Raw genomic sequence first — 27,687 nt, 5'->3', positions numbered from 1 at the left:
CAAGGCTGGAGGGACACCCCACGGATGTTTACGGAGCACCTTCTCTGGGCTGAGGGGAGAAATACAATGATAAGCAAAAGCAGGCACGGGTCCTGCCATTGGCACAGCTCAGTGACCACCTGACAGATGTACATCGTGACAGGGTAGGCCTCTCTACCTCTCTAAGGTAGGCCATGATACCACAGTGCTTGGGTTCCAGGGGCATGTACCAGGACAGTGAGCCTGCCTGCTTCACTAGAGAAGTTCAGAAGCCACCCGTGCCAGGCCTGTACCAGGAGTACCAAAGACAACATGCCATTACCCAAGCCATGGGCCCTCTGATCTTAAACTTGTCATTTATTTTACATCTCCCGAAAATATACTCAAATAGGGAAGGAAGGGAAGTCAGCAAGGCCTTCTGGGAGCTAGGTTTTTCGTAGGCCTCATCTGGGGAGGGGGAGGGAGGCAGAGGAGACTGGCCCCACAGCTGTCCATGAAGGAAGAGGCTCTGTCTCTACAGGCATGGAACCCTGAGAGGTCAGGATCTGGTAAAAGGTCTAGAACCCCAAAAAGTTAAGATCCCATACCACAAGCTGCCTTTCCTTACCAGTCCCAGAACCAGCCTGAGCCACTGCCCCATCGCTGCTGCTGTGGCCAGCCCACACCATAGATGAGCTCAGCAAGCCCGTGAGAGCGGTGTGTGGGGCTGTGGGTCGTCTCCCACCACCTGTTCTCCCAGAGTGAAGCAGGCACTTGGCGCCCAGCTAGCAACTACACATCCCACAGCTCTCCTGGCAGCCAGGTGAGGCCACAGGACTAACTCTGGCCAGTGGGACAGGAGTGGGTATCTGTCCACTTGCTCTCCAGTGGCCCTTTCTCCGCTGGCTTCGCCCAGAGAAGGATAATACTCTGGGGGCTGGCAGGGCAGCATGGGACAGAACTGGGGCTTCAGGATGGCCTCCCAGAGCCCCACTGCCTTCCAGCAGGAGCCTTCCATCTTGTGGAAGCCACGTTACCTGTGTGTCTAAACAACCAAAGCAAAACACAAATGCCACAGCCTCCTTACCAGACAGTGAAGGGAGACTGCGGCTAAGACAGGTCCCTGGCCTCGGCCACCTGCACAGCCACCAGGAAGAGTTTCACAACCCAGATTCTCCACCCACCCCGAAGGGTCTGACTCAGCACATCTGTTCTGGAGCCATCTGTATTTTTAAACATCCCAGATGATTCTGAGGCTTGGCACACCGAGTGCCGTCTATCTTGGCCACGGCCACCCTGCTGGCAAGTGCACAGCCAGGGTCCGAAGCCCAAGCACCACCTACAGCACTCTGACTGACTCCCGTGGCTTAGCAAGAAGTGCTAAGCTTAGCCAAGGTGTCCCTCCACCTCCCCCGGGCAAGCTGTGTGTGGAGAATGTGACGGGACCTTGATGACCACATCTCTGGGCACCTCAGGCCATCGCTAGGATGGCTGGCCACAGCTGCTGCACCCAGACGGTGCCAGGGGACCGCAGGGCCAGCCCAGCACACAGCGGGGGAACCTCCTCCAGGAGTCTCGCCCCAGCCTGGGCCCAGGTTGTCCTTAATGTCTGAAAGCTGCTCCTTGAGGTCTTCCTGTAGATTAGAGGCCCACCTGCCACTTCCTTGGCAGCAAAGAAAATGGGACTGGGGTTTTGCCTCCCACGCCGATGTTCTCCTCCTCCTGACCTTGTCTTTGCACCTGACAGCTTGACAAGTGCTTTCCACGCACCCTCTCTCGCTGTGAGGTAAATTCCATTTAGTCCGCTGTGACAGATGGGGCGAAGGAGGCCCACAGAGGGGAAGTAACTCCCCAGCCTGGCCTCCCAGAGTGCCCAGAACCCCACACAGTGTCCCCGTGCGAAGCCGCCAACAGACGACCCACTCCGCTCCGACACAGGCACTGTGAGGGGCAGCAGCAGTCAGCCCTGGCGCAGGGGCAGAACCACTTTTTCCAGAGCCGCGGCAGTCTCACATCTACAGCCGGCGTCGAGGCCCCAGCACTCGCCGGGTTCCGCGCCGGGCCTGCGTTACCAGCCCAGCTTCCGGCACCCTCGCAGGCCGGGCTGGGGCTCCCCTGGCAGCGCTCAGGGAGGCTGAGAGGTCTGCCCGGGATGGCTGCCGTGACCCGAGCCAGGTGAGCACCACGGCCTACGTGACATCCTCTCAGACAACAGCCTGTCCTCCAACCCCAGGGAACTCCCCAGCACACGGGCCCACGTAGCCTGGCCGCCGTCATTGTCAGAAGCAGGGACGCCGACAGGGCTGAGCACGTGATTGTGGAGACACAGAAGGGATGACTCCCCAGTTACAGAAAAGTCCCCATGTGCTCAGACTTGGAGGCCTCTCATGATCAGTCGAGGTCCCTCTCCCCCCAGATGGTTCTCCTGGGATATGGGCCATGGGAGGGTCATCGTGAAGTGAGGAGGCGTGGCTGGGGACTGGCTCTCCCACAGGGGGGCTGCCCACCATGTTCAGAAGCACCAAAGACAACATGCCATTGCCCAAGCCATGGGCCCTCTGAAACCAACCCTGCTGGCCTTGTCCCACCCCATGGCCCTCACCCAGGAATCCCCAGCTCCGTGACTCAAACACCAGGAAGTGGCAGGCCTGGCCTCAGCAGAGCGAGGTCAGTGCCTACTTGGCATGGCTGTTGACAGATGGAGTGGTGTCACACCTGGCCTGGCACCTGGCCCCCAAACTACCATTCCCTCACTGACGGGTCTGGAGGACAGCGAGGAGGTGAAGGACAAGACAGTCTGGGGTAAAGGGATGTGTAGAAAACCCTGTGTTCTTGGGGGGTTTACAGCACGTCCACATGCCTCTGTTCCCCAGACCAGAACCCATGACCCGGGTGAGTGCCATGGGTGGCTCTGAGGGGCTCACTGCCACTGGCCGAGTGGCAACAGAAAGGCAAGGTGTTCAACGTGGGCTTCCCCGTCAGCCCAGTACTGTCCACCTGTAGAGAATGGTCCCCCTCCTCCTCGCTCCCTGATGCCCGAGATACCAGGATCAGAACCCCCTGCCGACCCCCCGGAGCACAGAGCGCCAGGAAAGGACAAAGGACTGCCCGCCCAGCACGTCAGTGGGTGAGGCAGCAGCAGCCGTGCTGTAGAAGGAGCTTGGCCTTGGAGGCCAGCCCACACCATGGCCACGGCCACCGCAGTTCCTTCCTCTCAACCTCGGCTCCCCCACCTACGACATGGGGCTGGGGAGTCCCACCTCCTGTGTGGCCGTGAGGACTGAAGTCAGTGATGGGCCGCTCAGTGAGAAGCCACGTGTCCATGCTCACACGGAAAAGGAAGGAAAGATGGAAAGCCGCAGGGCCACCACCAAGGGGACACCTGTGTCTCAGCAGCAGCTTGACCCCAGCCACGCCTCCTCACGTGCAAGGCAGGCAACCACCCCCTCCCCAGCCGGCACTGCCACCTGCCCTTTGCTCTTTCCTCTCCTCCTGCCACCTGCCAGCACAGGGTCCTGCTAGACGTCCTGAGGCGGCCGGCACAGGCTGGGCAGCTGCGAGACTCCACCCCAGGCCAGAGCCGGGCCTCCAGACATAACAGAATGGGGGCCAGGCCAGGGAGGACGCACAGTCCTGCCGCTGCCCACACCGCGGCAGGAAGAACGTGCCGGGGAGGTGCCCTGGGGGCTGGTGGTAGGCGAGAACCCCAGTTCCAGAGGGAGCATGGGGCCAGGGCCTCCCTGGAAGCTCTGACCCGGCCCCAATCAGGCCAGAAGTCACAGCCATGTGCCCCTCTGTCCCTCTGTGGATGAGTGTGAGGAGCCTTATCCCTCAGAGCAGGACAAAATGATAGTTGGACCAGTGAGGTCATGCTCGAAAGCATGTTCCGAACAGCCATTCCGAGCTGGCACTCGGCCAGCGTAAGTGTTCCTCGTGCAGGAGTTCCACCATGAGTACGTGTGTCTGCTAATGGTCTACCAGGGATACCCAGATGTCAACATGTGGGGTTTCAGCAGTTTCCAACACTTTTAAAACCCCTAATACTCCTATAATAAATCCATGGTTTCAGGGAAAAGACGGAAACCTAGCATCCTCCCCAGCCCGGATCTGCCTTCCTAAATCCCCTTGTCAGACGCCTCCTCTCACCCAGAGCGTGGGCACGGGTGCCTGTCCTCAGCCTCATGCCAGGACCTCTGTGGTACCTGTGCCCATCCTCCCTGCCCACGGGGCCCCTTCTGGCTTTGGGGTCAGCAGAACCCAGCCCAGCCTGTGTCCTCAGTCCAAGCCTGGCCCAGACCACCCACTGGCTAAACGGACTCCTCATTCAGTTTGCACCCCAAGTGACCCGAAAGGTGACCCCCAGCACACATCACCCTGGTGTCTGCTTGCCCCTTGTCTCCTCCACTAGAATACAGGCAGAGGTAGGGCCTGGACTCCTGTCCGGCTGGGCACACACAGGAGGCACTTCATAAACACGTGCTAAATATATATGAATGAGCCACAGGGTGTGACCTTGGACACAATGACCATCGAGTCTGTACTGCGTCCCTCCCACTGGTACAGTGGGGGGCTAATGGTATATGCCTGTGAGGTTTCTGGGAGCGTGTGCAAACCGTAAACTGTCAGGGTCTGGTGTGACCTGCACGTGCACAAACGTGGGGCGGGGGGGGGACTCTGGCACACACACCCCTCCCCCCCAGCTTTAGCCGAGCGCACTTAGGTACAGGCTGGCAGCTCCCTAGTCGTTCATCTATGTTTTCCGGGAAGGACACCTGCCCCCGATTTCACGGAAAGGCCAGTGGAAAATGCCAAAGTCCCAGGAGACACACCTACAGAACAATCACTGGACTCCATTCCCCAGGCTGCCTGGGCAGCAGGCTCACCCACAGAGCCTTCTGCACACGCAGATACCTGCCCCCTTCCCTGAAGGACTCCGAGAACCAGAGCTTCCTCTCTCGGACTCCACTTGCCGGGACCTGGCTTTCTAGCACAATAGGTCTTGCAGGCCAGGCCAGGTGGTTTTGGCCTACCCCTCTCCCCTCCATGCAGCCAGCTTGTCCTGGCCCAGAGAGCCCAGACGCAAACCCTGCCCCCCGATGACCAGGAGCTGCTGGCCCCAGTTGTTTGTGAGCAGTCTGTCCAGTCCCCAGGAAGCTGTCCTCTGCACACCCGGTTCCCATCAGGGCACCGCTGCCGCGTCTGCTTTGCTTCCTCTCTATGACGTCAGCCCCTCTGTGTCACCAGGCTCTGGACCAGGTCCTCCCCTCTTGTGTCCCCCACCCAGTCTCCATCCCCAGCACCCTGACCAGGCTGGACCCTGGTCTCTCCCCAGGCCCCCTGCAGCAGCCTCCTGGGCCATGTCACCAAACTTCCAGCCTCCCCGGGCCACTGAGTGGCCGTCCCATCATGTCCCTTTGCCTGGCACATGAAGTGTGGCACCGTCCGGCCGTAGCTGGCTCACCTCCCACAGCTCCCAGTCCTCCAGGCTGACCATACAGGCACTGTCCTGCTATCACCTGTGTGCACTGCCACTCCCCCAGCCGGCCTGGTTTGAACCTGCCAGTCTCCAGTGTCTGCTATTGGGCTTGCTCCGTCAAGGCCAACCCTTCCCTTCCCAGCCTCGCCCTGGCCTCAAAGCCCCCAAACCCTTGGGGCTGGCCTTTAAACTGTGGTGACTCCTGAGCTCGCAAACAGAGCATATCCTCTGCAAGCCTGTCCAGGGGGGATTGAACGGATTTGTGGAAGGGGTAAGGGGGGTTCCCCAGGTTTCCCCCCCCGCCCCCCCGCCCCCACACATAGGTCCTCACTGGCCTCCTATGAGCTTTGCTCAAACTTGACCACCCTGTTAGCAGCTGCAGTCCCCAACCCTGCTTTCCTCTTCTGTTTTCCACTGCTTGTAAACAAATGCAGTATACGACCGACTTCACGTTTCTTTGGAGACCAGCAGGGAGCTTCCCAAAGGTGGGGATCTTCACCTGACTGGGTCCTGGCTGGGTTCCAGCACCTGGAGGAGCAGCGGCTGCGACTGGCACTCGGCAGGCAGTGTGCTTGCCGAGCAGAGGAGGGCTGGAGGCTCAGAAGCGTTACGTACAGTGCAGTGTGCCAGGAAACGTGGCTTCTGGCTCTGCCTGCCCACTCAAGCCAGGGCTCTGCATCCCGCCCATCAGCAAAAACCAAAGCAAAGCCACCCGGTGACAGCTGACAAGCCGCGCCCGTCCTTGCGTGTTCTCGGCGTGGGCTTCTCCTGCGTTCACTTCGGCAACACCAGATCCTGGAAACGATCCCTTTCCCTCTTCACACTGGCTCTGGAGAGCTCAGAACCCGATGTGGGGCCCAGGTGCTGAGTGTGTGGGAAATGGGTACAAATCCGTTTTACTAGCTCCTGCTTCACCTCTTCTCCCTTCTTCTCGCCCTTTGTTGTCACTCAGTCCTCTTGTTCCCTGTGTATGCTTATGTGCCACTTGCAGGCTTTCCGGAAGGCGAAGCATCACAGCAAAGCAAGCATTTCCACGTGCATGGAGAGCCCAGCCAAGTGGGTGCCGGGCAGAGCGGGGGCCGAGGGCCAAGGGACACGCAGGCAGGAGTGTGGGGTGTGTGCCCAGCCCTGCGGTCAGTTCCCCCCAACCCCCCACAAGCCTCCTCCTTGGTGCTCCACACCCCCACCCCCCTGGGTTGAGGTCAGTTCAATTCCTTGCCTCCCTTCCCTGCACCCTTGCACAGAGTCCCTGCTGCTCTAGTGCCTGTCCCTCCGTGGGGGCATCTGGCGACCTCAGGGAGGCGGAGCTTTACTTACCTTGAGGACGAACCCATCCGGGCAGGCACGGTCATACTTGTACACCTTGTAGACGACCAGGAAGACGACACAGGTGAGGAAGGCCAGGGCAAAGAGCACCAGCACGGAGACCTGTGGGCAGAGGCGGGGCCCATCAGGGTGGCTGCTGAGACCCCGTGTGGGGGCAGCCAGACGGACACACGGACGTGCACTGGTGCACACAGAGGCTGTCTCTGGAGAGAGACCCGCACAAGAGCCCCCAGGCGGCTGCCAGGGACGGCAGAGCAGATCACTTGTCCCTGGACAACTTTTTGTATCGCTTTTCTTTCTCACCACAGGCACTTGCTACCTTTATGGTAAATGGCCTACTTTTGGTGTTCCGGGCCCTGCGTGAGGACCTGGGGCTACAGACACAATTGGGCATCATGGACACTTGGAAACCTGATGGAGTCACGGGTGTGGGATCACAGAGGTGATGCATCAGCCCAGATGTCTCCTGGGTCCCCATCACCTCTGCCCTCACGTCTCCTGCATGCTCAGTTGTGTCCCCTCCCCAGAGGCCAGGCCTGCATCGTGGCAGCTGGGAGCACTGGCCCAGGGCACTGTGGGGCCTTAGAAGTGAAGCACACAGCCTGCCATGCTGGGGCTGGCCCCACCTGGAGCACCCTCCTTTCCTGACACCATGCTGGCACTTGACACACTCCAGGTGACCCGTGCACCCTGGGGCCCACGAACACCCAGACTCTCCCCTATCTCTCACGCCCACCCTGCCACCTGCCTCCCCATCACTCCCCAGCTAATGCTCACTGCAGCCAGGTGACATATCCCCTGTTCCCCTTGCCCAGGGATGCCCCTTGAGGCCCCAGGCAGGCAAGAAGTCTCTGAATCACATCCCATGAGGCTCTTCCTCCCCGTCCCTATATTCTGTGACCTTGTGACACAACCTGGACTGTCAGGGCTGTCACGCTCTCTAAGGGCCAGAGAGACTCCAGTCTGCCTGGACAGCCTATACTGCATATGGAGCCCACGCCTGACACAGGGACACAGATGAAGTCACAGATGCTTTGGGGCCCCCAAGTGCCCAGAGGAAAGGCACCACTGGATTCTGGTGGCAGCTATGGTACACGGCAAGAACACAACCCCAGACGGCCCAGGGAGACTGCAGAGGTCAAATCTATGAGGAAGGAGAGGGGGCCGCAGCCCCAGGGCCATATGGCAGCAGAGGCAGCAGCTGGAACCCTCAGGCTTTCAACAAGAGTGGCAGCCTTGCTGGTGCCGATACTGGGGATGGGCAGGCAGGCTCTGGGCAAGTTGCTCAGCTCCTCTGGGTCAGGCTCCTGCCTGCCAGTGGCAACAGAAGGACCCAGCTCCCAGGGTGAGTAGAAGGGCCAAAGACTCAATGGGATCCTCCTGAGGACAGCACCTGGGCGCAAGTACACACTGAGGAAGGAAGTATTTGCTCTTGTTGCTGTAACTTACACTGTCACTCCTACCCTCACTCAGGTCACATAGCTGGCAAATGCAGAGCTGGGCTCCCAGCCCAGGCCACGCAGCCTCCCTCACACCTACTGCCCTGTCCTACCCAAGCCACCTCCCCACACTCACCCGGGCTACTGCTTACCCAAATCTGCCCTGCCTAGGACCCAGCTACCGCTAGCAGGCCCTGGGGCAGCAAGGGCAACTTCAGGGGCTCTCTGAACAGTCCAGAGCAGCAGGGCTGTCTTTCCCAGAGTGGTCTTTGGGAAGAGCTATCTTTAACTTAACTGGTTTCCTTCATAACCCTTTGTATTTTTTTTAAGTAGGCTCAATGCCCAGCATGAAGCCCAACATGGGGCTTGATCTCCCAATGATGAGACCAAGAGTAGGATGCTTAACTGACTCAGCCAGCAAGGTGCCCCACAACCCTTTGTATTTTATTTTAGACATTTGAAAAGGTTATTCCAAAAAGAGGCCCATGGCACACAACAGGTTAAGAAGCCCTATTAGAGTATCTCAAGAAAATATTAGCAAACTGAATTCAGTCATACATTAAAAGGATCATACACCATAATAAAATGAGATTCATTCCAGGATGCAAGGTTGGTTCAACACTGGCACATCAATGATATGTTACATGAATAAAAAGAAGGATAAAAACAGGTGATCAACTTCAAGAGATGCTGAAAAAGCATTTGACAAAATTCAACATCCATTTATGATAAAAACAAAATGGGTACAGAGGAAATGTGTCAACATAATAAAGGCCATTTAGGACAAACCCACAGCTTAACAGCATAATGGTGAAAAGCTGAAAGCTTTCTAAGTTTGGGAACAAGACAAGGATGCCCACTAGCCACTTCTGTTCACCATCGGACTGGAAGTCTGAGCCAGAGCATTACAAAAAATAAAAGGCATCCACATTGGAAAGGAAGAAGTAAAACTGTCCCTATTTGCATGATGGCATGGTATTACGTATAGAAAACCCTAAAGACTGCGCCAAATGACTCTCAGAACAATTCAAATTTGGTCGTTGTAGGACACAAAAATCAATAGGCAAAAATGTGCAGGGTTTCTATACAAGAATAGCAAACTATCAAAAAGAGAAAACAATCCCATCTATAATTGCATCTAAAAGAAATTCTATAAATAGATTTAACCAGGGAAGTTGGAAGACCTGCATGCTGAAAACTGTTAAGGCATTGATGAGAGGGGCGGCCCCGGTGGCGCAGCGGTTTAGCGCTGCCTGCAGCCCGTTGTGATCCTGGAGACCCGGGATCAAGTCCCACGTCAGGCTCCCTGCATGGAGCCTGCTTCTCCCTCTGTCTGTGTCTCTGCCTGCGTGTCTCTCTCTCTCTCTCGCTCTGTCTCTCATAAATAAATAAATCTTTAAAAAAAAAAAAAGACATTGATGAGGGAACTTGAAGAAGACACAAATAATGGAAAGATATTCTGTGTTCATAGATTAGAAGAACACCGTTCACATATCCATTCTGCCCAAAGCAATCTACAGATTCAGTGCAAACCCTATCAGAATTCCAATGGCATTTTTCCCAGAACTAGAACAGCCTTCAAATTTGTATGGAACCATAAAAAGACCCCAAACAGCCAGAGCAATCCTGAGAAAGAACAACAAATCTGGAGGCCTAGTGCTCCCTGATTTCAAACTGTGTTACAAAGCTATAGCAATCAAAACAGTACATTACTGACATAAAATGAGAACCCAGAAATAAACCCACACATTTTTGGTCAATTAATTTATGACAAAGGAGCCAAGAATGGGGAAAGGACAGTCTCTTCAATAACTGGTACTGGGAAAAGTGGACAGCCACACGCCCAAGAGTGAAACTGGACCACTTTCTCACACAATGTACAAAAACTAACTCAAATGCAATTAAAGAAAGACTTAAACAAAGGACCTGAAATCATAAAACTCCTAGAAGAAAACAGGTAGTTAAGCCCCTTGACATCGGTCTTGGCAATGATTTCTTTAATCTGACACCAAAAGCAAAGGAACACAAGCAAAAATTGACATGTGGGACATCAAACTAAAAAGGAGACCACAAAGGAAACCATCAACGAATGGAAAAGCTGACCTCCTGAGTGGGGGAAAGTATTTACAACCACTGTGGATCTGAAAAGGGCTTAAAATCCAAAATACATGAAGAAGTCCTACAACTCAATAGCAAAAACCCAAACAATCCAATTTTTATATTGAGTCTTAGTGTTACAAAGCTGAAATTACCATAATGGTAGATGTCAAACAATTCTCAATACACACACACACACACCCCCATCTCATATCCTAGGGCATTCTTAAAACTCTCCCTTGAATACGGAAACCACGCCTGTTTGGTTCACCGCATCCCATCTGTTTAGGTTTAAAAATAAGCCCAGTCTCTCGGCAGGGTTGTGGGAACCACTTCCTCTGGGGCTCTCCTCCTGGAACCTGGCCTGGGCCTTTCATCCAGGATTCCCGGGCCTGATGACAGAGGAGCTCACAGAACCAAGAAAAGAGAACATGACAGTTCCTGGAATAGTCAGGGGAGGGAGGCAAAGAAAGAAATCCACGGACAGTTAGGAGGGGGTGTCTGGTGTGGCAAAGCCCTTCCCCTGCAGGCTGGCCCCACTCTTCCCCCCCACACACACCTCTGCAAACCCTAAGCCTCTCCTGAGCCCCAGAGTCTGCTCAGACCTGGGAAATGCCCTGTGGTGGGAAGAGAAATGTGGGTCTCCTATTCACCGTGTGGCATAGTGCACCCCTGTGGTTATCATGGCCTGAGGAGATAGCTGTGGGCCTTTCCAGAAAGATCCCCAGCTGGCTCAGAATTGGACCCCATCTCTGCCATCTGCCAACTGTGTACCTAAGCAGATCACCTGCATATCTCCTCTCTAGAGAGGAACATAAAGCCTCATGCTCTTACATGTTCATCAGGAGAATGACTAGGGTTAGAAGGTTTGAAGAGATGTCAGCCTCATGCACTAGGCCCGTTATGGGTTATACTGTTTCTCCCCCTCCCCAAAATATGGAAGCCCTATACCTTTGAATGTGACCATATTTGGAAATAGGGTCTTTGCAGATGTGTTTAAATTGAGGTAATTAGGGTGGGTCCTAATCTGACTGTGTCCTCATACAAAGGAGAAATTTGGACACAAGAGGCCCACACATGGAGAACCTTGTGAAGATGGAGGGTTGAGGGATGCATCTGCAAGCCAAGGAATGCCAGAGTCACCAGCTGCCACCAGAAACCAGGAAGAGGTGAGGAAGGACTTCCCTCCAGGCTTTAAAGGGAGCACAGCCTGTTGACCTTTGGAACTGTGAGAACATCACTTTCTGCTGGTTAAGGCCCTGACAGTGTTACAGCAGCCCTGAGTGAGCTCCCACAGCCCCAAATGCCAGAGCTCTTTCAGGAGGGCTCAGGGCTGGCTTGCCTCCCCTACAGGTGTTCTCCATCTACTGTCATCCTTGTCCTTTCCCAGAAGGCCAGACTGCACCACCTTTCTGCCCTGCCGTTCAGAGCCCTGGCCAGGCCCACTGCCTCCAGGAAGGCTCTGGAACATCCCAGCCTCTCCCAATGCCAAGAGTACATGCAATTACCACATAACCCAGCATTTATTATTTCCCAGTTCAATTGAAGTGAAATAAAAGCGTGTCCCATCTTGGAGAGTTTCACAGCCTTCCCATCTCCCATGAGACAACTAGGAATATTCCAGAAAAAAGTGTGAAATTACCTAGCCAAACATACCTCTTTACTGGGAGCATCCTTCAGACTTTCTCTATGTTAATAGACCCTGACTAGAAGCATCCTGGACAGCCCCAACCACCCATGGCCCCATCTCTCAACCAATCCCAGAGTATGCTGACTAGAAGACAAATCAGCCACTCACTGCCCAAGTGAATGTCAAGAGCCCTAGGTTCCAGGCCTGCTTGGCCCACATACAACAGTGACCCTGGGAAGGGCATCCACACCCTGACCTCTGGTTCTCTCTCTACCAGGAAATGGGCACACCAGCCCAGCACCCAGGTGTACAGTGAGGAGCCCAGGAGATGCATGCTGCACCCAGGGGTGCAGGGTAAGCCTTTGCTACACAATGTGAAGCCCATTCCCACACAATGTTGCTACCCTGGGGCATGGCGGGTCCTCGGAGGGCACCACATCTGTCACCTTTACATATGACAGAGGCCCTGGCACTGAGAAGACCACACCTTCAAGCTGAGCCAACAAGACACGCAGTGGCGCTAGGAGCCCCAGGGCACGCGCAAGAAGAGAAGCAGCAGTCATGTGTGGTGACCCAGCCTCGGCACAATTAAGGGGCTCCACCACCAAGAGGCTGTGTGTTAGAAACCCAGGAGCTCCTGGGATCCCAACAAGGGGGCCCCACCTGCAGCACTGGCAGCAGAAGACTGGGAGCAACATCCAGGCCTTGCTATTATTTAAAACTTTCCAGACACTTCCTTACACAACCTAAGCTGAGGACCATGGGGTAAAAGGAGGATCCCTTTCTGCATGGAACTCCTGGAGGCTGGGAGCTACTGAGCTCCCACCCCAACCTTGGCAACCTTATGCCAAAATACCCTATTATGAGTAGCTCCAGAGACTTCCACCACGCTCTCTGCTGTGACTGGCAGTTTAAATACAATTGTGTACTCACGACAGCATCCGAAGGCAATACTACTGACTGTATTTTACACTTGGGGACACTGAGGCTCAGCCACGTAGGTGACCAACCTGAGGCTGGGTTAGCTGAGTAGTGTCTCCTAAAGACATCCAGGTCCTGACATCCAAGTCCTTTGCCTAATGTGCAAAAAGTGACTCTGCAGATGGAATAAAATCAAAGTCTAGAGATGGGAAGGCCTCCTAGATTATCCAAGTGGGCCCAAGTGATCTCCCAGGGGGCCTTACAAGAGGGAGGCCGAGGGGGTGCCTGGGGTGCTCAGGCCCAGTTAAGTGTCTGACTCCTGACTTCGGCTCAGGTCATCATCTCAAGGTCGTGGGCTCAAGCCCTACATTGGGCTCTGCACTCAGGGTGGAGTCTGCTTGTCCCTCTCCCTCTGCTTCTCCCCCTACTCTATAAAATAAAATCTTAAAAAAAAAAAAAAAAAAAAAAAAGAGGAAGACAGAGGAGATGGAGCAGAGACTGGAGGATGCTGGGCTACAGATAGAGGAAGGGGCCACGAGCCAAGGAATGTGGAGACCATGAGAAGCTCAAGGAGGCCAGGAAACTGATCCTTCCCTGGAGCCCTCAGAGGAGCACCTGCCAACACCTCAGTGTAGCCCAGTGACACTGATTCAGGGCTTCTGAACCCCCAGAACTGACACAGAATAAATGTGTGTTGTTCTGAGCCACTCAGGCAGGGATACTTAGTTACAGATGCCCTGGGGAGCTAACTGGCCTCCTCTTGAGCCCACCTCCCCAGGGCCCACTGCGGGAGTGAGGAAGTGAATGGATCCAGTTGGCAGGCAGCCCATCTCCATCTTCTCAGTGAGCACTTACAGAGCAGCCCTCGGGTACCTGAAGCCAACTCATAGCGTCTCCTCCTCAAATGGAACATAAATTCAGTTTGCAGAGGTGCCAGTCTGTCTGGGTTTTATTAAGCAAAGGATCAGACACAGGAAGGAGGCGGGACCCGGGCCTGCTGCTCCCCCATGGGCTCCTGGGGGCCTGGAGCGCCTGGGTTGACAGCGGATGCCTGCCCCCATCTGTGCTCTCAGGGGGGCTGTGAGCCCCGAGGCCAGGGAGCCCCCTGGGTTGGAGAAGGGCACCTCCTTAGAAGCAGGGCCAATCTTTCAGAGCCACTGTCCCTACTGGGCACACGAGGCCCAGAGCTGGGGCCTATCATGCTTTCAGCAACCCACAAAAATGGTTTTTAATTTTGTTGGAAAGCCAGAAATAATTATATAATAATGAATCCAGTCTGGATTATATTCTTCTTTAGGCCAAGGCAATCCTGAAATAACGTCTTTTTTTCTTTCACTTTTTAATTTTTTTTTTTTTTTTTTTTTTTTTTTTTTAAGGAGGAAGGGGCCTATAAGGGCAAAAAGCAAAAAATGTCCCAGAGCCCAGGGCCCTGCCTTCTTCCATCGATGGAATCCCCAATGGCCCATGGACATTCTCAAGACAAAACAGTGGCCACCTTGGCGTGTCCTTGGCCCCACAGCATCAGCCCTGGTCTGTGCTGCAAGGTGTTAACTCCTCACAACTCCTCCGCGGTGGTTGGTGGGGAGTTGAAGACCCCCTCCTGTGCTGGAAAGACTTGGAGGGGGGGATGTCTGGGTCTTAGAGAAGGAGGAGCTCATCAGAGCAGTAAGGGAGGAAGGGGTGTTCTCAGAGGAAGAAGGCTGCGCCAAAGCCCCTAGGCATCAAGGAATGTGGTGCATTCAACGGGTTCCAACAAAAAGTTGCACATGAATGTTCATGGTGGTGCTATTCACACTAGTCAAGAGGCAGAAACAGCCCAAGTGTCCATGGATGGATGAAGGGATAAAGGGACATCACACATCCTGCAGGAGGTGACACAAGCCAGGTGCCACAGGTCCCTGTCTGCCACATCAAGAAATAGGAACCCAGACAGTTCCTGGGCACTGTAGGATTCCAGGAGGCAGCTGCCCCTTGGTGACAAATTCCCATTTCTTGCCACACAGGGAGGTGTTGCCAGTTGGCTGAAGGACACATGTTTGCCATCGATCTGTGTGTATGTGTGAGAGAGAGAGGAGAGAAAGCAGATTCTACATAATCCAAAAATTTGTATCACTTTTGTGCAGCTGTCAATAAAAGCTTTGAAGCAGGAGACAGTGGGAAGAAACTACAGTTGCTGTGCAGGAGTTGTACACACTGCCCTGTCCTCCAGCATGGGCTTCACGACGGCCCTTGGGGCCCAGACCCCACTGCTGTGGGCAGTGACCTTTAAGGGACAGTGTGGGTCCAGAACAGCAGGGGTCAGGGGAGAGACCAGAGCAGGGTTTCCACCATGTCGGTGCCACTGACTCTCTAGAAGCCAGAAAAGCCTATAAAGCCCTATCAGAATTGTACCTGATGTGCACAGGACACTATGTATACATAGGATTGCCCAGGAAACCAATTATTCTGAAATACTGTCATCAAAATATTGCAAAAACATAAATTTGTGATATGTATATATCACACTCGTGGTATTATATATATATTGCTTCTCTGTCTTCATATATATATGTAATATTTCTTTATTAACACATCAAACAACGGGATCTTAGAAATGTTGTGATTTCAAAGGAAGGAGGAGAATACACATTTCCCAAGATCCTGGCACCAGCTGCAGCATGATAGAAAAACACCAGTGTGATCCGCACTGGTGACAGTCATAGGTAGTGCTGATACTGCTATATTTTACTGCCTCCGGTAAAAAAGGGAAGGGACTTGAACACAGCAAACCAGAAAAGATTGCTAAAGGAAATTAGAGAAGACCCAAATAAGTGGAAAGGCATCCTGTGTTCACAGACTGCAAGACCTGATACTGTGAAGACAAGAATACTTCCAGACTGATCTGCAGATTCAGTGCAATCCCCATCAGAATCCCAAAAGCCTTTTTTGCAGAAGTGGAAATTGCAAGGGATCCCGAATAGCCAAAGCAATCTTGACAACAAAGAATAAGTCAAAGGACTCATCTTTCCCAATTTCAACACTTATTACAAAGCTACGATAATTAAAACAGTATGGTACTGGCATATGAATCACCATATAAATGGAATAGAACAGAGTCCAGAAATAAAACCTGATGTTCACGATCAACTGGTTTTTTAATCAAGTCGCCAAGACTATTCAATGGGCCAAGAAGTCTCTTCAACAAATGGTGTTGAGACAACTGGCTATCTACGCGCAAAAGAAGCTTGACACTTCCCTCACACCGTAGATGAAAATTAACTCAAAATGGAATAAAGACCTAAATATAAAAGCAAAAGCCATTAAATTCTTAGGACAAAACAAAGAGGTGAATCTTCATGACCTCAGACTTGGCAATGGTGTCTTAGATAGGACACCAAACATACAAGCAGCAAAAGAAAAAATAAATTCTCCCTCAAATTTTAAAAATTGTGTGCAAAGAACATGAGCAGACAACTGAAAAGGCACCCTATAGAATGGCAGCAAATATCTACAAATGATAGACAAGGATGAAGTATCCAGAATACAACCAAACAACACAAAAACAACCCAATTAAAAATGGGAAAGGACTTGGATACATCTCTCTCCAAAGATACACAAACGGGCAACAGGGCATAGGGACAGATGCTCAACGTCAATAGCCATTAGGGAAATGCACGTCAAAAACACAGTGAAAAAAAAAATGGAAAAAAAAAAAAAAAACACAATGAGACACCGCTTTGCACCCACTAGGATGGCCATCATTAAAGAGACAGAGAGTGACAAGTGGTGGTGGTGTGTGCAGATGCTGGAAGCCTCAGACATTGCTGGTGGGCATGGGTGAAGGTACAGCTGCTGCGGGAAACAGCAGCTCCTCGCTATTTCTGACATAAAATGACCACATGAACCAGCAATTCCACTCCGGGGTACCTACCCAGAAGAACTGAAAACGGGTTCCAACAAAAAGTTGCACATGAATGTTCATGGTGGTGCTATTCACACTAGTCAAGAGGCAGAAACAGCCCAAGTGTCCATGGATGGATGAAGGGATAAACAAAAGAGGGTCTAGCCATTCAACTGCGTACGACCCCGCCAGAGAAAGGAACGAGCACTGACTCGTGCTACAGCACAGATGACCCTTGGAAACACGCTCAGTGAAAGCAGCAGTCACCTGGGACATCCAGAGACAAAGTACATCAGTGGTTGCCTGGGGTCGATGGGAAGAGGAAACAGGGAGCGACTGCTAATGGGTGAGGGGTCTCCTCCTGGGGCAATGAACTGCTCCAGAAAGCGGTGATGGGTGGACAACACCGCAAAACTACTAAATGGCACTGAGTTAAATGCTTTAAAATAAGGAAATTTATATAATGCATATTTGAGCACACTAAGGACAAATGGGTGAAGGGAGAGCGGACAGGTGAGGCACGGCAGGCACAGGCTTTGGCAGGGGCCCTGGCGAGATGGGGAGAGTCCAAGCGCCAGCAGTCCTGCCCCAGAGGCAAGAGGGACGTTTTCTGGAAAGAACAGCCAGGAATGGATGGATACCAAGTAGGACAGGGGCCTCGGGGTGAGCTACAGAAGGAGGTTACAAGGAGGGGGCTGTATCTCCTCGGTGCTTATTAGGACAGTCCTGGCTGATGGTTACTGCCCTGCATCCCCAATGCACAGTGTCCACTGTCCCTCTCCAGAGTGTCCCAGTCTGGGCCATAAATGACAAAGTCACTCAACTTACAAGGCCCTGGTCCACACACTAGTTCTCTACACACACACACCCCATTTTATAGATGAGGAGCTCCAGTGGCATTTGAGTCTGGTTGGGGCCATCCACTCTTCCTGGCCCTGGGGCTTCTCCTCCTGCTGGGGGCCTCTGTGGGGGTTGGGGTGGGGTCACTGCCCAGCTGGGGTGGATCCAGGATGTCTGAAGCAGGGAAGGGCCATCCCATGGGTCCTGCGCAGCTGCTGGTGTAGAAGAGCTGCTGGTGTGGGCTCTGGGGTGTCAAGTGGATGTGGGTCTGAACTGTACTTCCACCCCCGGTTAGCTGGCTGACCTTAACCTCTCTGACCTTAATTCTCCACCTACAGAGTGAAGCCAGCAAAACCAGCCTTCAAGATTGTTACTAGCCGAAAAGGAATAATGCTCACGAAGCTCAGAGCCTGAGCAGGCCCTGGGTCGATGGCAGCTAGGTTATTCCTCCTCCAACTCCCTCGGCCTTCCCCCTGTCAGGGGGAGGGGAAAGGAAATGTGTTTTCTGCTGAGTAATGCAGTAAAAAAAAAAAAAAAAATCTTGGAAAAACAGTATGAATTCTGACATCTTCCAGTGTGTGCAACACTAAATATTTTAGGTAACCCACAAAGTGAATGCACAGACACCCATCTCCAAGATGACTCAACCCTCTTATTATTGGATTCTGGATGAAGCCCCCACTCCACAGCTGGGCCAGCCAACCGTGGGGCTGAAGCCTGCAGGGTGCCCCGCTGACGGCGGCAGGGGGGTCTGCATTCCGCCCGCAATTCTCAGATCCCCAGCGCCACCGCCACCGCATGAAGACCGCCCCCGCTGCCGATGCCAAGGAAGTGGTGTTGCCGTTCATAAATATTTAAGGGACGCATCTTGAAACACACCGGGGGATTACTGGAGAGTGTGGAAAACAGACGGGCGCAGAGGAAGCTCAAGGTCATTAAGGATGTGAGAAAAAGATACAAGCCACCCACGGAATCACTTGTGACAGGATGCAGAGGGACACCCCCGCTGCAGCAGCGACTGCCGACGCTGGGGGCCATTCAGACAAACTTGGTCTCTCCTTCAGGGACATCCTCCCTGTTCTGCGGGGGGCCACGAAAGACTTGTTCACGTGCCAGGCCCACCCCAGACCCTCTCAGGGCCCTGAGGGCAACCTGCTACCCGGTGGAGGGGGTGCAGTTTGCTCACCCAAACCCTTAACTCACAAAGAGGAGGTGTGTGAATCTCAGAAACTTCAGCAGCTCTCCAGCTCTCCATCAGGGCAGCCATAAAGCACAAAGGGCTCGGGAGAGCCGGGCTGGAACCTTCTCTGAATCTGCCTAACTATGGCCCCTCCAGCATCTGAGATAGGGGGAGAGCGTTCAGCAGCAGCCCCAGCCACACCCCGACTCACGGCTCTGCACCGGTGAGTGGGAACATGCAACTGGGAAAATGTTTAGGTTTCCTTAATTTGAGAAACATCTCAGCCTGTGTTTATTCTCAGCATAAATACACTTCCAATTAATTAAACGAGCACTCTTCCTCGTTGACACTAACCTCTTCAGAAGCCTAGGCTTTTGGCCGCTGCCGGGTGATTCATCCAGCAATCCCAGTGCAGCGGAGTCTTACAGAACCCTCTCCCCATCACTGGTTACCTAGCAACCAGCCTAGCAACCTCGGAGCCAAGAGATTCATCCCCGAGTGATAACCATAAAGTAACATCCAAAAAGACATCTCGTCTCAAGGATGCCATCCAAAGGTATATAAAGAGGAGGCGCAGAGCAGCCGGCTTCTTGCTCCTGAAGTGCACAAATTAGAGACAAAGAGGGACACGTTATTTACTTGTTGCTTCAACAGCCGAAAAGACGTGATTTTATCCTTGCAATTCACACGTGGAAATGAAAAGGACAGAGGAACGGCAGGGCTGGGCGCCACGCAGAAGCGGCCCGGTCACTGGCAGGGTGAGGAAGAGGTTCTGACCAGACCAAAGCTGTGACGGAGCCCCGAGCGTGGCGCCAGGTGGAGGCAGATCCTTTCTCCCCACCTCTTGTCACAGGTTCATCTCAGACACCACCTTTCCCCACACGCTCCCCAACCCTCGGCCAGCTGCCGCCTTACAGGAGAAGCGTGCCCTATTGTGTGCTCCTTTCAAAGATGCCAGACACATAATTGGGCAATAAAAGGCTGGGAGAACATTCCAGAAGGGTGAACGCCCTTAGCATTTCCAAAAGGTGCCAGCTCTCGTGAGCCTGCCCTGCCCCTGGGCTAGAATGTGTCTCCATCCACAAAGGGCCACATACTTAGTGTATGACCTGGAGGGCTCATCACAGTGCACATTCCCAAGGTCCCTCCGTTAAAAATCAAACTTCAGGTGATTCCAACGCAGGTGGTCCCAGAGCACACTTAGAGCAACAGTGCCCTGGAGGCCACCTCTCACTCCCAGGCCCCACGGCAGGTGCATGGGGAACCAGGTAAATCTTCCCTGTTCCGAAGGGTGTTGGAGCCAAAACCTGATGTGCCCACAGAACACAGGGTGTTCAGCTGCATAATGCCTGCAGGCCTCCTGGTCAGGTTGGCCTGGCCACCCGGTTCAGGTCACACTCTGCTACTGACTGTGACCTTGGGGGTCGTCTGCCCAACCGGGTGGGAAGTGGTGAGTTAACACCCGGAAAGGGCTTACATCCACATATGGCCTAGGGCGAGGGCTCCATAGGGAGCTGCCTTACTCAATAAGTGAGGGTCCCACAGGCAAACCCTGGAAATCTCACCAGGTCCCTGCGCACTCTGGGCCAGCAGCATGGCTAGTCACCCGGTGACCTATGCCACCCTGCTGGACCTCACCAGGACACCTGGTCACACCTGAAGAGAACCACAGCCAAGAACAGCCCCTCAGAGGGGAGCCTGGACTCCATGACATGGAAGGAAGACACCAGAATATGAGGCTCACACTGCAAAAGACTCAAGTGTGTGGCCTGCCACCTATCCCAAGACTGCTGGGAAGGAGGGTGACTTGTGTTCTGTGTGGCTCGAGGAGCAGATGCAGGATCCCAGGAAGTGGTCACCAGGAGAGTTTTCAAATCAAGAAAGGCAAAGGATTCTTAGAAGCACAAGGGGCACCTGGGTGGCTCAGTCGGTTGAGCGGCCGACTCTTGATTTTGGCTCAGGTCATGATCTCAGGGTGGTAAGATCGAGCCCCATGCTGGGCTCTGCATTCACTGCAGAGTCTGCTTGGGATTCTCTCTCTCCCTCTGCACTCACTCTCCTCTCTAAAATAAATAAAATATTTTTTAATGGAAAAAGCAGCACAAGAGGGCAACAGCACAATGGGCTGCCCGGAGCGGAGAGCTCCCCATGTAAACATGTGCTCCAGGGGCAGCCACATCGCCTCGAGTGTCCTAGCCAAGTGCAGGCTGCCCAGGGTCATGCTCTCTGCCTCGGTTTCCCCTCCATTGTGAAACGGAGACAATGGGGCACACTTCCTGAGGTTTTTACCAAGATCAAGTGAGATGAGAAGACTGACAGGCCTGACCCTGAGTCTGGCTCAAGGGAGCACTCCCTGTTTACATCCTGTTACTGCTCCTAACAAAGGACAGCGGGAACCCCAGGAGGGTGAGGGTAATCCCCGGAGGCTTCACGGCAGAGCTGGCACCACACCGAAGGAGCTGGAAGGTGTATGGCAGGCTGTGTGGTGAAAAGGCACTGGCCTCGGAGGAGGCACGGACTAGGCTGAAGGACCAGCCCTAGGGACTACCTGAGACTCCAAAGTCTCATCTGTAAAAGCGGGAGCGCCGCCCCCTTCGGCGTGGTGGTGAACCCTAAGGAGGCCACAGATGCTAAGCTTGTGAACATGCCTGGACGGTTTCTGTGTAAGCCTGGAGAATGGGCGCACTGCAACGCAACGCCCTACTGAGCGCCTACTGTATGCATCACCTTCTTGGCCCTCCCCTGGGAGGTGGGAGCAGAGATACGGCAGGATGCTGCCACCAGAGCCTGGTCCACAGGGACAGGCTCAGATCTTCTGGGCACCTGGAGCCAGGTAACCACACAGGTGCTCAGCTGTGGCTGCCGAGCACCCTGGTGGCCAATATGCGTCACCCATGCCTGGAACAGGGGCCCTGGGGACCTGTATCAGGTGAGTGTGTGGGAGACACACAAACGAAGGACACCGGAGCTGGGGGAGGCTGTTGGTTGGGGACAGACTGTGGAGAGGGTTGCCTCTCTCTGTGGTCTGTAAGGATGCCTTTTCTAAAGGGCCCATGAGGAATACCTGCCACAAAAATAAGGTATCCCTGGAGCCTAGAATATCAGGTCCTCAGAGAGAAGAACTCATACTGGGGGGGGGGGGGGGGGGGGCGGGGCTGGTACACCACAGCCTCAACAAATGAAGGATAGCTGTTCAAGTGCCTTGCTGCCAGGGCTGAGAAGGGCGAAGGTCAAATCAGGAATGAGAAACCCAGACACGCTCAGATATCCAGATGGTATCAGCCATCAGAATGACAGATTTGATGACCTTGAAATTGAGGTCACCTCTGCCTCTGCCTCAGCCAAGAGGTGATCACCAAAGCCTGGATGGTGCAGGTCGTTCGACGAGCTGCAGATGAGGACACGCTAAGCTGGCTGGTCAGAGCAGAAGAAAAGGTGTTGACCTTGGGTCAATCCAACCCAGCCCCGGCCATGAACTCCGTGACACATATGAACCACCGAGCCAGGAGCCACCCGAAGAGCATCTCAGCCCGCACACCATTCCTATACACCCCCAGCAGGAACCACAGACGCGGGGCTCTGCACCTCAACGCTGCCGCTGGAAAGTCGGTTCTGCTAGTAGGACCCAGCTCTCAGGGCAGATAAGTGACACAGGTGAACACCCCACAAACACGAAAGATTGTGACTCGGACAGGTCTGCTGGCCAGGCAGGCTCTACACAGCGTTTCTCCAGCCCATGAGGAAGCCTGGAGCACGGGAAGGAGGGGTTTGAAGTCACATCACACCCTGGCTTCCCTGCTCACCCCGCGGAGCCACCTCAGCTCTGCAGGCTTCACATGCAGAACCAGTGCACAGGGTTTTCGTGAGACAGAACAGGAATTGCAGGGCGTGTGGGTGTGCAAGCATCTGTGCACCCAGACACCAGCAGACTGCTCACACGGCCACTCTGCAAGGTCTGGACGACCCACTGGTGTCTCTGAAATCACCCCTTTGAATCTGGATGAGGGCCACGGTTTTAGTCTCTCATGTCTCTCAAAGAACAAGCTTCCAGAAGATCAACACTGTAACTCGCTCCTCAACCAGTGCAGCTATTTCTATCCTCAGAGACCATAGGGACAGTTGGGGAAGGCTCCCCCCACGCCCTACCGCTGCCTGGCTGGAACCCTGCCCCTTCCAGCAGCTGTTCCTCCCTAGAAAACTGTCCCAAAGCAAGGCATCCCCCTACACAAGTGAGTGTACAGCCCACACGGGCCAGCCGAGCCCCACACCTCCCGATCGTGCCAGGAGTGGTGAAGGCGGAGGTGGAGCACAGGGCTCTGGAGCTGGGTCTCCTCCCCTGGCACCGCCATGGGTAGCCGTGACTGCTCTGCACCTCAACTTTCCCATCTGCACGATGGGTTATCCCGATGGTCCTGACCTGTGGGGAGGCTCGCTTAGCTCAGCGGGCAGGAGGCAGGGGCCCGGCCCCGGGTCTTGCAGGTCGTAAGTAGGCCGCCTTACCTTTGTGTTAGCCTGCTTCCCTCCTGGACCCGTGAGGTAGGGATCGCCGAGTTTAGGAAGCGATTTTTCATGTGTCTGTGACCATGGTCTAAAAAATAGTTTAGGAGTGGGTTTTCTCTGTTTCTACAACCAGGTGAGACTCTTAACCCTGGAGAACAAACTGCTGGCTGCTAGAGGGGAGGGGCGGAGGGTGGTGAAGTCTTGAATGGGGTGAAGAGCACACTTACCCCGACAAGCGCTGGGTCAGGGACAGAATCGTTCAACTCCTACACTGTACACCAGAAACTAATGTAACACTATATGTTAATCGTGCCGCAATTTAAAAAAAAAAAAAAAAAAAAAAAAAAAAAAAACTCCACAAGGTTATACGTGGTCATGTTGGAAGACAAAGGAAATAAAGAAGACATTTTAAAAGCCACAGGGTTGGCTCTTGGGCCAGATAAATGGTGTCTTATCCCGCGCCCATCACCCGAGGGGCCAGCCTGGCCTTCCCATCCTGGACACGAAAGCAACGCTGCCCCCCTCCAGGGTCACTCACCTTAAACCTCTCGGTGACCCCCTCCGTGATGCTGACGGTGAACTCAGCGATCTTGGGAGGACGTGCTTTGCCCTTCTTGCGGTCAGGCTCGTACTCGGTCTTCGTTTTCACAACCACCTTGTCCGGGAAACAGAGAAGCAGAGCATCAGGGGTGCGGCCAGGTGCATGCACACACACCTGCCCAGAGAGGACGGCTGGGCGAACCCCCGTGGCCGAGGCACCATTTCGCCAGCACGCGTTTCACAAAAAAGGACGAGGACCGCTGTCGTGTGGACATCTCCCTGCCAGGACTTTGAGAAACTGCACATGCGTAACCGTGACAGCAGCCCCCAGAGGAAAATGAGGTTAACTCGGGGCCAGAGAAGTGAAGCTCATCGACTGGAGGCCACCCAGCTAATAGGCGGCAGGGCTAACTCTTCCCTGCGCCCCCCACCGGCTCCCGATGAACCCCGGCCCACCCTCCAGCCTCCCGCTTCAGAGGCTCACAGCCCATCCTCCCCACGCCTGTGGCCAGGGGCGGTTTACTCTTCTGTCTCCACGGCACGGGAGGCATCAAGGGGTCACACCTCTCTAGTCCCCACTCTCCACTGCAGTGCCAGGAGCCAGGAGCGGCTGCCGGACTGCAGAGGCCAGCCGCCACCACGCTCCTCCTCCTCCTCCTGGAGAGAGAGGGTGGGACGCGGTGCAGGGGAGACAGCCGCTCTCCGTGACGGGGGCACCCAGAGCAGACCTAGCAGCACCCAGCAAGTCAGGATGGTCGGCCCCACGCTGGCCGCGGGAGGGGCTCTCAGACGGAGCTGTGACCCTGGAGCCAGCCGGAGGAGGCCGGAGTCAGGAGAGAAAGCAGCCCATGCTGGCTGCCACCAAAAAGTGGTCCAAGGGCCACAAAACCCATAATCACACACCTGCCGTCTTCATTCCCTGATGTGTGTGCAGCTCTCCCGACGCCGAGAGAGGGGCACGCCTAGCATGACAGTCTGGGTACCGGCCGGGCTCTGGAGCAGCCTCTGTGCATCACCCTGTTGTCCTCTAGTCCCTACTGTCCCCTACTAGCTGTGTGACATGGAGCACACACCCTGCCACTCAGAACCTCAGACTCCTGGCTCGTGAAATGGGAGCAAGGCTGATCTCGCCCGGCTGCAGAGAGCAGACGGGAATCCACACGACGCTCGGCACCGTGGGAACCCGCTCAATACTCCAGCCGCCTGCGTTCGTCTGCATCTGCCACTAACACGCAGGGTGACCTTGGACAAGACCCTCAATTTCCACATCTGTAAATCAGAGGCAATAACGGTAAAGAAATTTAAGCACATGAACAAATGCCTGGCACGTTGCAAGCATCAACAAACGTCCGGTGAGACTGGCCCTGACGCTGCTGCCAGCTCCGTGACCCCTGTCACTGCAGCACCTCAGCCCTCAGTGCACATTCTCAGGACAGACTCCACTTATGACCCTGACTGCGTGACCTGATCCCACAAGCCCCATCACCTGGGGCAGGTGACATCGCCTCCCTGAACCCTGGCTGTGAGCAACACAGTGCTGTTGCTCGGGTTAAATGAGGTCTTGTGTGAGAGAGAGGTCTTGTCCCAAGGAGAAGGGACCATGAGGCCCTGCCAGAAGCTTCTGTGTTTGTAAGGATTGTGGCCTTCAGCCGTGTGACCTTGGGCACATCCTGTGAACTCTCTGAGACTCCGTCTCCTCATCTGTGACCTCAGAAATCTTCTAGCCCAACCACTGGTTCCTGTGTCTGGAGCATCCCTGCCAGTTCCGTCCTTTGGTTTGAACATTCCCAGGGACGGGAGACTCATTACCTTTCAGACCTACCTAGGCTACTTCTCAGTGATCCGATTGGTTGGCCAGGATTTCACACCTGCCTGAAAGCCCCCTCCCTGGTATAAGCCAGACAATTCAGGAATGGAACAGACTGAGAGCAAAAGAGGAGGCTCAGGCTGAGCGGAGGGAGTCACCTGACAGAGGTGCTGCCTCGGGACACAGCGTTCCTGGCACAGGCCGCCACCACTCTGGGGCTGGGGCTGAGGTGGGAGGGGAAGGTGGGGGCAGTGGAGCGGGCTGAGCCGGCTCAGCAGGGAAAGGGGCTGCACAGGGGGAGGCAGCCCTGCCCCAGCCCTTCCCCCAGCCTCCTTTGGACCATCAGTGCCCCAGAGTGGCCCCACGTGGCTGGGTGCACAGGTGTGCTCCTCGGGGCCTCTTGCTGAACTGGAACACCTGCTGCCCCTGCCCCCCCACCCAAAACGGAGACAATAGAGTTGGAGGGATGGGAACCACTCCAGAGGACTAAGTCAAAGGGTCCATATGGGAATAAAGGAATCTTCCAGAAGGAAAGGCCGCATCGCGGTGGAGATATTCCCCTATCCCCATCCGGTGGTCAGCCGTCGCCAGCATGCCGAATAAAAGACAAAGACCTGAGTCAGAACCTCCTCACCAGGGCTAAACGAGACAATAAATGTAAATGCACTTCGGGGAACAGAAGGAGCTCAGTCGTGGCCGGGGTGGTTTTTAAGCAGCAGCAAGGTGGTCAGAGCGGGCGCCGCGTTTATTATTTTAGGTTTGAGTTCTACAACACCATTTTCCAGACTTTCAATCATTGCATTTACCTTTGTAAACGCTAACTCTTGAAAACATCCTTAATGGGCAGAAACCACTTGATCGGATGCTGTACTCGAGAAAAGAAGGGACTCTTGAAATCAGAAGAGAAAACCCCACTTCGGGGAAAGGATGCTGAATGGTTGGCCCCGGCTCCACTCCCACCCAGCGCGCAGGGCGCTTACTTGAAGATTTCACAAAGGAACAAAGAGAGGAAGGAAGCCCGGGGAAGAGCAGACACCCTGCGGCATCCGGGGCCGGCCGGGGGCGCGGGGGGCGGAGGATCGCGTCCAGCCCCCGGCGGGGTCCAGCCTGGGGGTCTCCGCGGCGAGGGGGCGAGGGGGGCACGCCCCAGGCCCTCCCCGCCTGCTGCCCGGGGCCGGGGCCCCTCTGTGACAGGACTCCCAAGAACACCGAGAGGCGCCCGTCGCCGACCGCGCTCCCCTGCCGGGACCGGTCTCCGCCCGGGGCCCCCGCCCGCCCCGGCGCACGGCCGCGCCCGAGACTCGGGGTGCGCCCGGCGGCGCGGGGTGCCGGGGCGGGGGCTCTCACCTTGTCCGGGGGCGGGAACTGCAGCTGATTGACATCGAGGGGCGTCATCAGGGGGATGGTGTCGAAGCCATCCTCCAGCAGCGGCTGCTTGGTGCCCTTCTCCGCGAAATTGTTCCCCAACTTCACCATGGTTCCGGGAGAGCCGAGGCTGCCGCCTGCGGGGGGGGGGGGTCACCGCGGGCTCCGGGCTCCGGGCCCCCGCCTGGCCTCGGGGCAAGAGGGGTGGGGGACGCGGGGGGAGGGGGAGGGCAGGGCGGGGCGGGGGGGGCCCAGCCCCTACCCCCCGGGGACCCGCGGACCCGGGCTCAGGGGCGCCCCGCGGCGGCGGAGGGACCCGGCGGAGGCCCCGGCACTCACCCCGCCGGCTCGCAGGTCTGGCTCGGAGCGCGCGGCGAGGTCCGCGTCGGCCGCTCCCGCGCGCAGCAATGGCGGAGGCGGCGCCGCGCGGGGCCGGGCGGGGGAGCCGAGCGATTGGGCTCGCGGCCGCTCCCTCCCCCCGCCCGCCGCCTCCCCTCCCGCCGCCCCCGGGGCCGCCCGAGCGCTGAGTGCGCGCCTGTGGCGGCGGCCGCGGCAACTCCGCCCTGACGCAGCGCGCGCGGCCGCGCGAAGGGGCGCCCCGGGGACCCGCGCCCGCCCGGACTGCGGGGGGCGCGCCGGGGCGGGGGGGAGCGGCCCCCGGGGTGGGGGCGGCGGGGACCCGGGGGGAGGGGGGCGGGGCGGGGGAGGCCAGGGACGGAGCGACCCC

At 55.4% G+C, this 27,687-nt stretch overlaps 1 protein-coding gene and 1 long non-coding RNA gene across 3 annotated transcripts in view; one reads left to right on the top strand and one right to left on the bottom strand.

Annotated features, from left to right (window-relative positions):
- NSG1 (neuronal vesicle trafficking associated 1) overlaps positions 1-27,452 on the bottom strand; it is a 28,963-nt gene extending 1,511 nt beyond the window's left edge. For both annotated transcript variants that reach the window (XM_077878532.1, XM_077878535.1), the window contains exons 1-4: positions 27,300-27,452; positions 26,943-27,097; positions 23,787-23,903; positions 6,752-6,862 (exon numbers count right to left, since the gene is read on the bottom strand). In XM_077878532.1, the coding sequence (XP_077734658.1) occupies positions 6,752-6,862; positions 23,787-23,903; positions 26,943-27,071 (357 nt within the window). In that variant the 5' untranslated portion in view covers positions 27,072-27,097; positions 27,300-27,452. The remainder of the gene's footprint in view (positions 1-6,751; positions 6,863-23,786; positions 23,904-26,942; positions 27,098-27,299) is intronic.
- On the top strand, positions 10,376-20,662 carry LOC144301474 (uncharacterized). Its single transcript, XR_013368296.1, has 3 exons — positions 10,376-11,465; positions 12,204-12,280; positions 17,907-20,662. It is a non-coding gene; the product is annotated as an uncharacterized LOC144301474 (long non-coding RNA).
- Positions 27,453-27,687: the final 235 nt, after the last annotated feature.

The sequence above is a fragment of the Canis aureus genome, chromosome 2, assembly GCF_053574225.1.
Source record: "Canis aureus isolate CA01 chromosome 2, VMU_Caureus_v.1.0, whole genome shotgun sequence".
Lineage (NCBI taxonomy): Eukaryota > Metazoa > Chordata > Mammalia > Carnivora > Canidae > Canis > Canis aureus.
This window is presented reverse-complemented; position numbering and strand designations above follow the sequence as displayed.